Genomic DNA, 17,005 nt, shown 5'->3' on the forward strand with positions numbered 1-17,005 from the left:
TACAGGTGTACAGAGCTTACCCCTCCCCATGTCCTTTTAGTCAGTGGAGTGGTTCAGATTTATCTCTAGCAGATTTTAGCTTCATGGTGCCTGAAAGCAAGGCTGTTCTGCAGGAGAACATGAACAGAGTCCTGTTTTAAGTACCCTAGGATCCATGTTATTGCATTTTTAAGGAAGGTGTTTTATCATGTTATCTAAAATATAAAGTGGACCTCAGACTTGTGACTGGTTGTATTCCTCAGCCTACTAGCTTGAGTTTAATGTCTGATATTTCAGATGAGATGTTTATCTCTAGTGCATTGTACCTTTGATTTTCATGCACCAGAGACCTAAATAAATAAAAAGTCAATTTAAATAAGCTGGGTTTTGAACATAATCAATTTTGAAATGCTGCTGCACACAGGTTTGTGTGTTGTATCCCTCTCAGAGCTTTCAGCAGCAGCTCATTCCCCTTTCCATCACATCCTCCCCAGCTCCTTTCCCCTGGGCTGAGGGACAGCCTGCACTGCTGATCCTCCCTGTCCAGGCTCACTGGGGCAGGAGGGGACTCGCTTCCCCCCATGATTCAGGCACTGACTTTCACAGAGCCTCTGAGTGACTGACCTCTATTCTACAAATGTGCCTGAAATGAGCCAGAAGCTACTGTAGGAACAAGCAAAATATATAGTAAGCGCAGCCAGAAAAGCTTTATTTAGTGATGAAACCAGTCGAAAATGTCAGTGCATAAATTAAAAAATATATTTAAAATTGGTGTCAAAATCTGTATTGAATTTGGGGTGGGTATTTTTGCACCAGTTCCTGTATAAAATGGATTTTGCTGTATCTAATTATAATTCCTTTTCCATAGCAGGCCCCTTTGGCTCAACCAGAATCCCCTACAGCTTCTGCTGGAGAAGACGTGCAGTCTCTGGCTGACTCAATGGACTCAGACCGAGATTCCATCTGTAGTAATTCCAATGGCAATAATGGCAAAAACGGGAAAGAAAAAGAAAAGGACAAACAAAGGAAAGATAAAGACAAAACCAGGACGGATTCAGTTGCCAATAAAATAGGAAGCCTCAGTAAAACCCTGGGAATTAAACTGAAAAAGAACATGGGTGGTCTTGGAGGTCTGGTGCACGGGAAGATGAGCAAAGCCAATTCAGGGAATGGAAAAAACGGTGATACTGTAGAGAAAGTCAAAGAGAAGAAGTCCAAGTCTCGCAAAGGGAGCAAAGAGGAATCTGGACAGTCTGCGAGCACGTCTCCCTCTGAAAAGACCACTCCATCTCCGACTGACAGAGCCAGCAGCTCCCCCACTGAAAAGGTGAACACTAAACCTTTCTCTGACAAGCAGTCTGACCCATGGAAGTACAGCACAGACGTGAAACTCAGCCTAAATATTTTGAGAGCTGCCATGCAGGGTGAACGAAAGTTTATTTTTGCTGGCCTTCTCTTGACCAGTCACAGGCATCAGTTCCACGAGGAGATGATCGGCTATTACCTGACCAGCGCCCAGGAGCGCTTCAATGCAGAGCAGGAACAGAAAAGGAAGGAAGCTGAGAAAAAGGCTGCGCTGAATGGCTCCTCTAGTAGGAAACTGGAGCCAGAAACATTTTCGAAAGAAAAATTAGAACCATCTCCTCAGGATAGGGCATCACCCGTCTTGCCTCAAAGCCATACAACTCAACTGGTTTTAAAGTTTAAAGACCGCACTAGTCCCACTCCCGGGGCCTTTTCTTCGCCCAGCAACGGTGCCAAGAAAAGCGGCCCCATCCCGGTGTCCGCCCACTATAGCCATACCCCCCCCGTCCAAAGGCAGAGTGTCATCCATTTGCATGACGTCAACTCCAAGCCATCGAGCTTCCAGGACGATACCTACAAGCCAGTGGTGGGCACCCTCAAGACCTGTGCCACGTACCCCCAGCAGAACAGGTCGCTGTCCTCGCAGAGCTACAGCCCCGCGCGCCTGCCCGGGATGCGCACGGTGAACACGGTGGAGTCGCTGAGCTTCGCCCGGCCGGCCGAACACAAGTCCCAGACCTACACAAATGGCTTCAACACGGGGGACATCAGAGACTGCTTGGAGTACGCCGACGAGGACGCCCCTCAGAGCTGGCTGAACAATGACAAAAACCAAGGCAGAAGCACAGTTTGCCCAATATATTCCATCCAGCAGAACCGCTGTAAGAAGGAGAACTGTTCCTTTTATGGTCGTCCTGAGACTGAAAATTACTGTTCCTACTGCTACAAAGAGGAGTTAAAGCGCAGGGAGAGGGACAGCAAGGGACACAGGCATTGAGGATTCTTCCATGACTACTTAGTTTTACCATTTTCTTACTTACAAAGTAAACAGTGTTGGATTGCGGTAAAAGGAATCCCTAAAAAAAGAATAAAGGATTGATGAGTAAATAGTGTCTAGCTCTTCGCTTTTCCAGGGCAATGAGGAAATAATAGGAATAAGTTATCATAAAAAAAAAAGTATTATTTTCCATTTTGTCAGTGTCTTTTTTACATATACTGGTAAGCTGAAGGGTTGTTTACTCCTTTGTCAGTGCTGTGTATATGTTTGGTCAAAAATTTACTAATGGTGCCTGAATTTACACTGACATCACTCAGGTAGTAGGATGATAGGGGAAAGTCATACTAGTGAAGATGTGGTGTTGTAGTAGGGTAGTATCTGCCTTGCAGACATTTGAAATGATATGGCTATTATTGAGAGTATTTTTTTCCTCAGTAAAACCTAAATTTTTCATAGCTTTTTTTTTTCAGGAGAGTAGTGATTTTGCATAATGCACATTTTTGACATGGCAGCATATTGCATTGCTACTAACATTTGTATATTTCAGTCTGGAATAGAATGATTCTGGAAAAATGGGAGTGAAAGGTCTGAATTCATGAGGGCTGTAGCTTGTCCTAATTTTAAGTTCTCACCAATTATTTCTAAATTTTCATTTAAAAAGAAAATGTAGATTTGAGCCACCTTTACTTGCACTGAGTTTTTAAACAGGTTTTATAAGAAAATTCAATATGACTTCATGTCCCCAAGCCCCCCACACAGTATAGTTTTACACACCTGAATTTCAGAAGTATTTTCGTTGATGTTAAAATGCAAAGTAATATTACAATAAAATTAATATATATATAAAAAATACTAGATAATGGAAAAATTGATGACCAGCTAGGAAATTAAGGATCATTTTAGACTCAAACTGCTTGCCAAAACCAATGTACTGCATCAATGTGTTCCCTTAGCTAGTGCACAAACATAATCATTATTTACTTATTCCTTCTGAACATTATTGAGTGATAATTATTGCAAATGTAACTACTTGAGCCTTTCTTGAAGGCTGTTGGCTCCACCTCTTTTCAAGTCTTCTGGAGTGAGTCATCTCCTCCCCGGGAGGCTCCCAGATGGCTGTAAAATGCCTCCAGCAGGAATGGCAGCTCCCAGCACAGATTTGCACAAGTCTGAGATCCAAATATTTACGTAAGTGTTTGCAATACTTTGGAAAATAAAACTTTGCTCACAGAAACCCTTCTGCAAAGCAGACACTGCAGATACTGTTGAAGGAGATGGATGACAGGAGGAAGTTTTCTGGGATACAGGACTGGGTTTACTCCCCTCCACCATCAGCTGGCGGGATGCAGTAACAGGAGCTCTTTGGTGTTTTTACCCTTGTCAGCAGTGGCTCATTTTGAGAGCTAATTTTGCATAACAGGTGAAGTACTGCCTTCAGAGCTGCTGACTCTGCCACCTCAAGGTGCAGAAAGGGAGTTCTGCCTTCCTCATTAGGGAATAACAGGCCCACACAGGAAGGATTCTTTGCCAAAGAGTCTTTGTCTCTGATTATTTTCCTGCTGCAGCCCAATTTCAGTTTTTGCCATGGGTGGCATTGTTGCATACAGTGAATCCTAATTAACCCTGAAACCAAGCCTGAAGTCCCCTTTGAAACAAAAGGCACAAACTTCTGCTGCTCTGTCCTGGCTTTCAGAAAAAGCACGTGAGCTTTTTCCAGTGTCCCAAATTGGTAGAACTGAGCACATACTTAAAATTGACCATATTTTTAGGTTTTTCTGCTGAATGAGAGGTTTCAAAATAAGTCCCTTGGTCACTTCTATAAAAAGTTAGGGTCTTTGCCATGTTAGCTGTTCCATGAATCCAGACCTGTACTTCATATTCCTTGCTGTATACTGAGCATACACTGAACCTTACTGAATTTGAATTCCTTCATGAAAGGGAAATGTTGGTATTTTTTAAAGATCCGTGTGACTTCTGTCCTTCAGGTAAGCACCTTCCGAATCCCGTGTCTCCTGTTGCATACACTGGAAAGCAGTGTCCTGTTTTGCTTTGCTGTTGTGATTATTACATTTAAGTTCTAATTGTCAAAGAAAACTGGGATTGCAAATTGTGCTAAAACAAGCCAGACCACGTTACAAGAAATTAAATATTATACTTGATTGTATGTGCTGCTGAGACTGAGAAAACTGGCAGGATAAAACAGAAATATTAAGAATTCTTAGGGCATTAGGGTAGCAGTAGTGTGTGATACTCTGTTTCTGTGTAAAGTTGTGTTTCAGAACTATTACATTAGCAGCAAACCACACCAGCCCATGTATTTAAGAGTTACAGCCTTTCTGAATGAGGAAAAAAGCAGTACATATGTTAAAATAAGCAATTACCATGAGATCTTGCTGTTTCCCATTTTCACAGGATTTGTTTCTATAGTATGTTTTAAGATCTTATAAAAGAGATTTACAATTGGTCAGCCTTTAGGTAAATTACCCTGTCCTGAATTATTGAATACATTGTACTTGTGCATTAGATTATTTTGTAGAACTATTCGGTTTTGTCTGGCTAGGATACCAAACCAAGTGCTCATTATCATCCTCAGGACACTGAGATATTTCCATAAATATTTACCTCTACAGGATTGCTCACTTTAAAATATCTGTTGTATGAAATACTGACAGAACCCTTTTTAGTTGCGCCCATTTCCTTAGAATCGTTTTGTTGGGATCTTTCAATAATTTTCTAATTACTGTTTTCTTTTAGAATTATCTTCAAACATTTTATTTCTGAGCTATTTGTGGCAGCTGTGCCATAGCTGTCATTAAACAGACCAAACATGCAGAAGCTGTGCCCTCTCCTGAAGAACTGTTGTTCCATTAAAAGAAGACTGTAGCTATAGAAGAAAAAAATTTACCTATTTTTTTAGAGAGACTTCCCAACTGCTCATGAGTTGCATTCACCAGCTCTGAAAGACATTGTGTCATTCCTTAGCTACATGCTAGAGGTGATTATCTTCCTATGTATTTTTCTGTTGTACTGTGTGCTAATCTCTGAGTGCTCTTTTGGGTTTTTTTTCTTGACAATTGGAGGTGTTTGCAGCCCAGAGGCCACCCAGCCCTGTGCCTGATACGTTCTCTACACCCTCCTGAGCTGCAGAGTTCCCCCAGAGTGTCCCAGATGTGGAGAAATCAGCTTTGCTTTGGAGGGACCCTGCTCATTCCTTCTGTTAGCCCAAGTGTGCAATGCACACACCTATTTTTGAATTTGTATGTGCTTTTTCCCCCCTCTCTTCTTGATAGTGATTCAACATTTGTCACTGTAGTCCAGATTTCAGAAGTACAGAGTAAATACTGGGTAGGCTACACCTTCCCAGAGTGGATCCAAAACCACCAGGAGATATTTAGGTTGGGGGAAGCTGGAATTCTTTTAAAGTGTGAATGTGCAACTTTTCTAATTTAAAAAAGGCTTAAACCTATTATGCAATTTTTTTAAACTTTGTTCTAAACTCTGATGCAAAAGTCTTTTTGTAACAGAGGATATCTGTGATACATAATGGGTTTCAGTCATGCTTTATATTAAAGTTTTATTTAAAATGATTTATACAGAGTTAATAAACCACTGTTAGAGTTTACAAATATATTTTCAGAGGTGGGTGTCAGTTGTAGCATGTGGCTAACAAGCAGCTCATTCAGAAGAAGGTTTTGTAGATTATCAAAAGTAACTTCAGATTTTGGATTTTGAAACAGTTGGTGAACCTTTTGTTCTATAAATGCAATGACAATATTGTCCCAGCTTTCTTTAGCAATTAGTTGCTTCTTCCTAAATCAAAGGTAACATAAGGAGCATCAGTAAAAGAAAGATGTAGTACTTGAAAAGTTTAGTGTTGCTTGTATCCTGGGAAGTGTGAGGAGGCGGAGTGGAGCCTCCAGTGGTGTTTGTGGAGCTGAGGTGTGAGCAGTGGCCCAGGGGGCTCTGAGGACACTGCCCAGGGTCTGTCACACCCCCCTGCGGTGCCTGCCCGGCCCCTCCTCACACGGGGCTGGGGTGATGGACGTGTGGATCTCAAACCCTGCACAGCACAGAGCTGACACAACACTGCCCTCCACCTCCCCGGTTCTCAAACAGCTGCATTGGTGCTCACCTTCACCAATGTGAACGGTCTCCTGACAGCAAGGAGGCAGCTTATCTTCAGAAACTTCAGCAAGTGTTAAAGAACAAGTGGTTTTGATCGAGGCCTGAGCCTTTGGCAGTGTCTGCTCCCCACAGGCTGTTGCTGTTACTCTGCCAAGGAGACAATGGATGAGAATTCTGCCTGAGGAGTAAAGAGAAGCCTTAGGCCTCTTTGGTCTACATTTGCTTCTTCTGCAGTGTGTGGACAGAATTCCATTGGTAGTGGGGGCCTTAAAACAAGTGCTTCATTGACATGTAAAATATTGCACACTGGGCATGAAAGTAAAGTACAAGCTAGTGAGGGAGTAAGGTCTTTGTAACACTGTGAGTGTTCTGCACAGGTGAAAACCCATATGTTGATAGAAACCACAATGATCTCAGATAAACCTAAGTCCAGAGAAGCAAAATAACTGATGCTGATTGTAGATGGCTTTTCAGCTTAGTGTATCTTAAGTCTCTGTCAGTGTATTTGAAGAGTATTTGTTTTAGGGAATGGCAGCTTATGCAGAGGATCACCAAACTATAGCATAGAAATGAAATTATTTCAATAACAGACACTAATACCTATTTTAATTTGCACATGGATTTCCAGTGTATATGACTAAAATATTATATTGTTAAAAATGAGAGGAAAGCAACACAAATGTGTTTGTAAGTATGTTCTATTTGTAGACTTAAGGCTGTATTATGTTGGAATTTTACAAGCCAAGTTTAAATTGTAATATAGAAATTATTTTTATATTATTTTCAAAATATGCTACAGAGCAATATTTTGCGCCTTTATTATAAACAGGGTCATCATTTTAGTAGGTTACTTTCAGAAATGCTGGTAGAAATTAACCATGAAAAGAAAGCCTTGTAAATGTACTTGTTTCTAACTGCTCTGTCTGTTGTGCACATCTGTATCTAATGTGAGTTGATTATACAGATTTTTTTTAATTGAAAAGCTTTAAATTTTTCTTTATATATTTTGGTACAACACTGTTCCTCTCTATTTAATTCTTCTCTTCCAGTCCTTTCCAATAGCCACTTTTATAAGCAGCTTCTGAATAAACATGCATCTGGAAAATTTCCTTACCAAATGAAACATTTCTGCACAGATATTGATTGACTTGGGACTTTCATAATACACCCTGAACCCATTGGAGCAGGATTCCTTTGCTTTTATTTTATTTTTTTAAGAGAATCAGCTATTTATTATTCCTTCAGAATGAAAATCAAGACTGAATGACCCATGCAATCATTTAGCATCTGGAGGAAAAAAATCACTCCAGATCATAGAAATGTCATCCCCAATTGGCAGATACATCCTCTTAATATGTATCAAATATGCATTAGCTTCTTGCAGATTGAAGTGTTCAGAGTTTATTTCTTTATAGTTCTTTGTACTGTACATGTCAATTACTGATGAACTGTGCAAAAACAAAAATCACAAACTAATGCATATGTTAAATTAGAAGTCTGTGTAGTTTAAAAAAATTCCCTAACTTTGTGGTTTAGTTTGTTTGTTTAAGAATTGCTATTAAGTTATTTACTGCAACCAAAATTTTCAAATCTGGATGCCTGATGATCATGCATCTGGGTTTCTCCTGATCAATAGGCTGGTTTTAAGGTGTACTGAGCATCAGTTTGTGTGGGAAGAAAAGCTCCCTCTTGGTTCCAGAAAATCAATTGAGTGTTACTCCAGCACATATTCAGGTCTTTTCCTTATTAACACTCTACACGTATTTTCAGTCAATGGAATTTACATTTTAGCTTCAGTGATCTTCCATGTGTGAGCAATAGTTGGGCTTATTCATTAAGTGATTGTTTGACTATGGAGAGACTTGCCTTGTACCAAAACACCATACAATGGTTTAACTGTTGCATTCTTAATGGGGCTCTTGTTGGGGTGGGGAAATAAGACCTTATTTTTTCCTTGGGTATCGTGATCCTGTTATTTGTCTGGTTGGGTTATTCTTCTCAAGTGAATACTCTGTTCTGATTGCTGTTTTCTGATGGTTTATCTCCCATTACCTGAATGCCTGTACTGTACCAAGAGAATTGAAATGGCTGATGCACATTTGCACTGTGGAACAGGCCATGTGGGTAAAAGCCACCATGTTCCAAACAGCCTTAAAATTACGACTCTCCAGGGACTGAGAGTCACTTAACTGGATGCAGCCTCTGTCCTACTTCCTCATTTAACCATGACTGTAAAACACTCAAGCCTGCTGTAGTCTGTGTGTCTCTGGACATATTCATCTGAATACCCTGTCATCTGAACAGAAAATTTTCTTTAAAAGATTGTGATTGGTTGATGAGTGTTCGTGTCAGGAAACCTTTGTCAAAAGAGGAGATGGAGTAAAAACAGAGAAATTATCATAGCTAGTGAAATAACCAGGGCACCAAAATACTAAAACAGGGGAAAATAGTTAAGATGTATCAAAACCTATTTCCTGTCAAGACTGTATGTTTTATAGATCTTCCTGTATTCTGGGAAAACAGAGAAATGTTTTTGCCATTCATCTCTGCATCTAATGGAGCCTCTTACTTTGTTGCAGAGGTTTGCTATTGGGGGAGAAACGAGGAAAGGAAGTTCTCTTCCCTTCTTAAGGCAAATTCTAGTGGCAGAATCGTCTGAGATTGCAAAAATATGATTCAATGTTGGAACTAAATAAGCCTAACTCCCATGTGCATTGTGTATTTCATTTCCATTTTGCCCTTTTCAAGCATCATTTCTTTAGTAAAAGAAGGAGGGAGAAGTTTACAGACTAAACTTGTATGTTAATGATCCAGTTCTTCCTTCATTTCTGTGTGGAATCTATATAAATGTGTAGAGAGTTACACTTCCCCTGCTGAGAGGTAAAAGCCACCTTTATAGGTAAATTCCATGTAATTGCTTTGCCACAGAGGAAAATTAGAACCCCTTGGGACAGAACCTTTGCTGATGAATCCTGACAGCATGTCAGGAGAGCCAAAACAGCATGGATGGTTCTTGCCTTTAACACAGATGTAGTTCATTCTGTGGCCCGTGGTGTCTGAACAATGTCTCTGTAGTAAAGATGAAGTGGAGCACTGCCTTGCTGCCATTTGCTTCCAGGTTTGACTAACAAAAAGCCTCTTCCCCATTTTTTTGGTTAAAATATGCAGGAGATGCAGCAGCATAATGTGGCATTTCGGGCTCAGAGAATGCCCCTCATCTCCTTCCAATGGGCTTTGCTATCAGGTATCAATTGAAACACAGCCATGTGGGCGTGACAGAAGCGCTCTCATCTCTCAACTTTGCAAATTGTGTGCACTTTTAATACTAACAGAAATGAAGCAATGGTTTTATTGTTTATTTGCTCCAGATTCCAAGTACTGTAAATACAGTCTTTGTATAATGCCCAGTGTGTGTACGGTACAGAAATGCTTTTCTCTCTGAGCCATCAGAGAGCTTTGCATGCACATGGTGCCCAACTCTGCCCACTCACCATAACCAAGGAGAACAAACAGGATTTAGGCCTAGACTAAATAATGGATGAAATTAGCCACATAGGCCTACACAGCTGTGAGTTCCCAACCACGATGTTCTAGGCCAGCTTTGACAGCTTTGTACAAAACTTCATCCCAATGACTGAGATTAGGTTTGTGCTCTTTCCTGGGGAGGAGCAATTACTTCTGTGTCTTTTCCAAACCCATTGCTCTTAGACTCTAACTCCTGTATTTGTAATGTTTAGCATGATTCAGCTAGGGAGCAGTTTTTAAAATCTCCATAAAGCTCTTGTTTTGTTTTTGGAATCCATCTCGGGTTTTACTTTGCATTCAATTTTAAGACATAAAATGTTGTTATGTTATTATTGTTATTGAACTTTTCATAATGTCTTGAAGTTGTCTCTTGTGGGGCTGAAAGATTTTGTTCTCCTTGGGAGGCCTTGTTCTTCCTAATTGATTCTTGTGACTAATGTTTTTGTATGGAAAAAGTTGAATGAACCATTGAAAGTATCACTGCTGTTTACATGCACTTCTGCCATTTGGTACACTTTGTGGTGTTAAACCCCAATGCCTCTCAGACATGGGCAAAGCTTGAAGGACAGTCTGAAGAATTAGATACAAAAGGTGTATGTAGTTAATTCATCATAACTCTGCTGTTGCTATTGTATAATATGCTCCCCCCCACACCCCCCAATTTTTTGTACATCTTTTTTTTCTTATTGCTAACTGGGTTTTTTTATCTTCTACTTTCTTAGACAAATTCTAAAGCTCTATGTCCTTAAAGGCTGTGGTAGATTTTCCAATAAAGAAGATTTGGCTTTCTCAGTTCAGGTTGCATATAGAGTGGCTTGTTTACCAAACAAGAATTAAAGTAACAGATGTCAGACCCTTGGCTTAGAGAAGTTTTTTTACTCATTAACTGAGAATCTCTGTTCAATTCTAACCAAAGCTAATTATATAAAGTTTAAAATGTGAGGACTGGTAATGTGACTCTATCTAATAAACTGGCAAACTCAGCATTTGTAACCCATAGAAATGTACAATAAATGTATTTGTACTTGAAGTCTATTTCAAAGAAAGTTGGCTCTAGCTGGGGCTTAAAAAATGTTAATAAGGAATAAAGTCTTATTGATTTTGGTTGGCTGAGAATTCAACTTCTTCATAGTCTTACCACTCTTCTCATTTTTCAGAGTCTGAGTTTCTTGTTGCCTTCTATAAGTTCATACTCTTTTAGCAAATATTGATTTAGGCTTTCAATAAACTGTGTCATAGAAATTACAGAAATTTATTTAAAGCTGAAATTACTTTTCAGGTTTCTTGTTTGATCATTTTCATGCAAAAAGCAATGAATTTATCTTTTGCCATTTCCCCTCCCTATTTATAATTTACACAATTGGTTGCAGTCACCTTTGTCTGCAAAAGAAAACAGTTGATCATTTTTTAGCTTACTGCCATATTGTTTAAATCCACTGTTCAAAAGAAACAGGAACATTAATTAACATTAAAGAATAAAGAATATTTCTTGTTGTGAAAAATGTGAGTTCTTGAGAACCTTTTCTACATGCAGTTTTCATTCAAATTAAATGTCATTTTTAATCTGATCCATACTTTGACAAAGATGATGTGTAAGAGCTGTTTTTAGCAGTTGGATTGTTACTTTGTAAAGTATTAAAGCACTAAACCAATTTTTGCAATAGGTAGTAAAACTTGCTTTTGTTTTGAAAAACTTCCAGTTATAACTGTCGCACTTTTTATAGCAGAACTGTATTTAATTTCTTTCTTTTATGAAAGATTACTCAAAGTAACTGATAGCTCTGTAATCTGTGTGAATTGGCTTCTCCATTATTTGAATCTGAGAGAAGCTACAATGCCTATTCAATAAAATTAACTTATTTCTAAAGTACCTGTTTGCTTGAATTCTTGTTTGTGTTTTCTGTGTGCTCTCTCAGGGTGATGCTGGGCAGACCCCAAAGCAGGGAAAAGGACAAGGGGCTGCTGCAAACCTGGAGGGAGAGTTGGCTCAGCACAACCTCGTGTGCTGCTGCCATAAAGTGCATTTAAATAACAAATTGAGGCCCTTTTCCCAAAACTCCACCTAGCTTGGATACCTTGCTGAAATCAAGCTGTTAATACTGTTACTTCAGGGGAAACAAAGCCCAAGTAGTTCAAGCAATATACTTGCTATAAACCTCAGATCAAGAGCAAGTACAAGTCCTGTGGGAAAGATTTTGTTTCTCTTGCCTGTTGTAGGGGCTGGTTCTCTCCTGCCTAATTCCAGTGCACATCAGAAATGGTGACAATGGAATTGCACCATTGAAAAGTGTCTGTGTCACAGTTACCCAGGTCAGGGACACACTGGAAATGGAGAGGGCATTGCAGGGGCTGCCCCTTGAGGGCAATCATGGAAGGAAAAAGGCCAAGGGTAGCTTGAGTAAAGAACTTAAAGGAGCAAAAGGATCCTGAAATGGAAGTAGGAGCTGTGGCTGACATGCCAGCCTCGTGCCTCCTAGGAGCGATGATGAAGGCCTCTTCAAGGAGAAGGACTTAGAGGGCTACTCTGGCACATAATGGACTGCTAAACAGCTAATCAAAACTCACACAGCTCTGTGAATATAAGACCAAGGGGAAAAAAAAAAAAAATTATTATTATTCCTGTAACCATACTATTGACCCAAATGTTTAGCTATTTGCAACATAAGAGAAATCTGTTCGATGGAGTAAAGGCACAAAGCAGTTACTTGAGTTCCTTGAGCTGGAGAAATTCCTAAAGGATTTCTGCCCTCCCTCTGCTGTGCCCCATCTCATGCTTGCAAGATACTGTCTTTCTGCACAGAAAAGTGTTAATTCACTGTGTTCACTCAAGAAGGTCACAGAACCATCTGAACAGAAAAGCCAGATGTCTCAGTGCTGTGCAGAATGACACTGAATTGACTTTCTTCATTCTACAGGAACTCATCTTCAGGATGCCTGCAAAGGCTGAAAACTGTTGGAGAGACTGGAATGGAAGGATGGCAGATGCAAGCATCCACTCCTCTTCACAACATTCAACAGCCTGTAAGTCATGGTATAGTCAAGTTTCTTTGAAATGTGACATTAGACCCTAGACCTCATCTGCAATTATGACAAAAAACTTGGATTTTTTTGAGGAGGAAGGTGGTGGAGCAAGTGGCAATGTCTAGTGAAGGACCCAGTAATTAATACATTTTAATTAGTAAGTAAAAAAACAAGCTGACCCATTACTTATTCTGATAATTTTCCAGAATTTCTAGGTGCTAGCTGGGTTTGAATACAGTAACAAACAGTTTCCAGAAGGCTGGCTAATGTGTTACCAAGCGTGCTATAAATTTGCCTTTAGAACTAAAGAATTTGTGGGGTTGAGAGAGCGGGACACATCCAAGAAGGAAGATGGTTTTTAAGCAGGGCTGTGTTCATAGACAGCACTGTTTCTGCTACAGCATCTGGATCTTTTCTGTGGAGCAGAATGTAGCCATGGAGGAAAACACCCATGTTCATGTCAGCTGTCAGTGTCCCTGTGTGGAATCCACAGATGTGGGATGGTAGTGGCTGCTGTTTGGTCATTGTCACCCGAGGGCTGGATGAACACACCAAGCTCATTTCCCAGTTCAGTCTGTGGCTGTCTGATGGCCTGTGAGGTGTTTGAAGTGCCTCTGCCTTAGATCTGCACAGTCATGGCAGGCTGTGTATCTCCATAACTGATAAAACCTGTACTGCAGCCAGTCTGCTTTGCCTTTGGCTTCTGTTCTTCACAGTGACTCTTGCTTTTTGAGGAAATTATCAGAGAAGCCAGGAGCTCATTAGCTATGGCATAAACATCTCATAAATCTGGGCTTCTAAGCTTTGTGGACAATATGGCTGTCATACTTTATTATCAAAAATAATTGAAGCCAAATACAAAATATAAATGCAGCAGCATCACATTTATGTATAGTGCTTCTGATTAAAATGTGGGTAACACCCAAGTAGCTGAAATGCTCATTACCCTGTCACATGTGCAAACCTTTTTAAAATTTGAAATATTGTTCATTAGAAAAGATACACTGTAGTATGTCCTCATTCTTTCAATTGTTCTGTCTCATTTGTGGGAAATGACATTTACCTCCCTGAGCTCAAAAATAAACAGATCCTCATCCAGCATGTTTGCAAAGAGATTTTGTGTAACTGGAGACATGAGGGCAAGTTTTCATCAGGCAGGAAAGGTATGATTACGAATAATACTGAATAATTCCCAGGGATTTTCCTAGCAACAGCCCTTCCTAGATCACAGTCATGCTCACAGGAAATGGCAGATCATTTTTGCCTGATACTCCCCAAATCTTTTTAGAGGCACCGCAAAGGAAGGCACAGCTTTAGATCCTGACTGCTGCCCCTTCACCTGTTCCCTTGTGTCTCACACAAATGTTCCCCATGCTGTCAGGAATTTACAAGCTGGGCTCAGCCCAGATTGAGGTGACTCCTATAGTATAAAGATTAGTGTATGTAACAGTGCATGTAGATTGCAATAGGATAGTAGGGAGCCAGATTTTTCCCTTGGAAGAGAGCAAGGATGCCATCCCTGAGTGTGTTGGTTGCAAGGTGCTGTGCAGAAGAGGCTGAGCAGACAGACAGAGGCCCTGCTGGAAAGCAGCTGCTGCTTGGAGTGCAGTGGGATGTGAGCATACAGAAGATGACCCAGGAAAAAAGCTTTTTTCTTCTATGGTACACAAACACTGGTAGAAGCCTATGTCAGCTGTAAAAATCATTGGCATCAGTAAAACAGCAGAATCTTGAAAGCATCGCACACATTGTCCATCATATTTCAGCTCCTGTAACCAATAGGGTGGGGTTTTTTCCCCAAGAATCTCCTATCTCAGTTCATAAAGCCACTTTTCTGGCCTTGCAGTCACTCTGTACTTCAGGCAGATTATTTGAAGGACCTGGTGAGGGTGCTGCATAGCTTGGTTGTGATTTTTCTTTCACTGTGTTACTTCATGTACAGGCCTGGGCATGTTCACAGGTCCCAGTTGGGCCTCCCAAAGCCAGATCACAACACCCAGAGAAGAGGGAGCCTAAGCACAGCACAGAGCCAGCCAAAAACACAGCCACAGCACAGCTGTGATTTGAAGCTGGCCATTCAGCTGTGCCTTTACTCCTATTTAATAGCAGTTAAGTGGTGAAGTGCTGTCTCCTTGAAAAACTTCCCCTCTCTTAGCAAACACCATATAACATGCAATTTTTTCAGCAACTTGTAGCATATTTTTACTCCTGAAATACAACCCTTCCGTTTTAGATCTCCTTAATCATAGTGATTTTGTGGAGAATAACAAATTTTCCATTCCTGGACTTTAAACTTTATTTTTTTCCTTATTTCCTTCAGCATTAATTATCCCTCCTAAAAATAGACAGCTGGGGTCCAAAAATATCCAGTGGAGCCTTAATGAAAGGTTTCTTGCAGGGAAGCCAACAGCCAGACCTGATTTATTCATCCAGTCTTGTTGTTTGTGCAGACCCACCCTGCACCAGGTTCCAGTTTCCAGGCTTGCCTCTTATTTGCTCACCCAGTTAATCAGTACAGCTGCCTGCAAGGGCAGGTTAAGGGGAAGCCATCCCCTACCCAGTCTTCTGGGGAGGTTACAAAAGCTGGGGAGTGTGTGGCTGCCTTCAAACTCTCCGCCCCGAGAGCGGCTCCTCTCATGCAGGGAGGAAGGTGTGTGTGGGTCATTTCTTTTGAGGGATCTGCCAAGCTGCTGTGCCTGGAGCACGGGTGTCTCCCTTGGCTGGCCCTGGGAGCTGGCAGCAGAGGAGGGACGGCATTCCTGAACGCAACTTTCTTCTTTCTTCTTCCTGTCAAGTCATCCTGTTCCTCCCAGCAGGCTGCAAACACAGTCTGTACAGCAACCCCAGAGAGGGAAATCTTGGGATTTGTTTTATGACTTCCAAAGTCAACAAAAGGCTTGGAAGTTAAACCGAACCTGCAAGGCCTTGCAACTTCACGGATAATTTCAAAGGCTTTGAGTTGGTTCCCAGACTCGGCTCAGAGGAGTGATGATTCTGTGTTTTGGTGTAGGAAGTCGTGATACAGCCTGGGTTTGGGGCCAGCCACTTGTGGGTGTGCCCATCTCATTACTCCCCTCTGGGCAGATGGTAGTTCTGATGTTGATTCTTAAACGTATCTGAGCTTCCAAGTGTGGCATTTTGAGAGTCCCAAACTGACATCTTTTTTGCAAAGGGTGGGGCATGAGGCTTGAGAAGAAAAATGCAGGGTCTTTGAAGTGCAAGGCTTTGAAGTTTAAAAAAAGCTAGCAAATTCCTGTTGCAGTCTGTGCAAAATCTGGAAGCTAAGACTTTGACCAAAGAGGCTGGATAACTTTTAAAAGTAACAGACTGGGGAAGTGTGGCTTTTGTGTTTTAACTGTTTATGCAGTGGTGGAGAAGGTGAGTTTGTTTCAAAGACTGTGTACCAAAAACCACTGCCAGTCTTTACCTTCCTTCTCTTCCACTCTGAGGCTTTGAGTGCATTCAGATCACTGACATAAAATGTGTGTGTGGTGGAAGGGGGAGGGAGGAATTTCTCTCTTCCCGTTGCTATTGTGTTTTGTTATGTTTTGTGTCTGTTCAGTTTGTCTCCAGGATCAGAGAAGTGACTCAGAAAGTTAATTCCACAATAGAAGAGCATGGGAAAACACAAACATTAGCCTCTTAAAGACACACAGCTCTGTTTATCACACACTGACATGCCTCACCTTCTCTCTGCTGGAATTGCTACCACATGAGCTACTTTACTTCTTTCTTTAGAACCCTCTTAGGATTTCACACCTTAGACCTTTTGTCTCTAGAAAATTACATCAAACTTCCCTAGCCTCTACTCCTTTCTCATTTTTCTATACTTATCTTCCCCCTCTTTAACTTACCTTCCCTATTTATTGGACCTCTCATCTGTATCTCACACTGGCTCATCTCATCCCTCTTTCTGGGCTGCCACACACATCAAAGTCTCTAACCAGCACCATCTCTTGTGTCCTTCAGCTGGGCCTTTTTTTCTCAATGGTGTCCTCATATCCACCAGCTTGGCAATACCACACCTTTCCTCTGGTATGCCTTGTGGAGGCT

The 17,005-nt window shown here is 40.9% G+C and overlaps 1 protein-coding gene across 3 annotated transcripts in view; it reads left to right on the plus strand.

The window, feature by feature from the left end:
* Positions 1-2,503, plus strand: part of OTUD7A (OTU deubiquitinase 7A) — a 98,834-nt gene extending 96,331 nt beyond the window's left edge. For 2 of the 3 annotated variants that reach the window (XM_083871188.1, XM_083871187.1), the window contains exon 17: positions 848-2,503. In XM_083871188.1, coding sequence (XP_083727314.1) covers positions 848-2,281 — 1,434 coding nt within the window. In that variant the 3' untranslated portion in view covers positions 2,282-2,503. The remainder of the gene's footprint in view (positions 1-847) is intronic. The other variant, XM_083871189.1, reaches the window with a different exon arrangement.
* The last annotated feature ends 14,502 nt before the right edge of the window (positions 2,504-17,005 follow it).

This window comes from Zosterops lateralis (assembly GCF_965231275.1).
Source record: "Zosterops lateralis genome assembly, chromosome: 13".
NCBI classification, from domain to species: Eukaryota; Metazoa; Chordata; class Aves; order Passeriformes; family Zosteropidae; genus Zosterops; species Zosterops lateralis.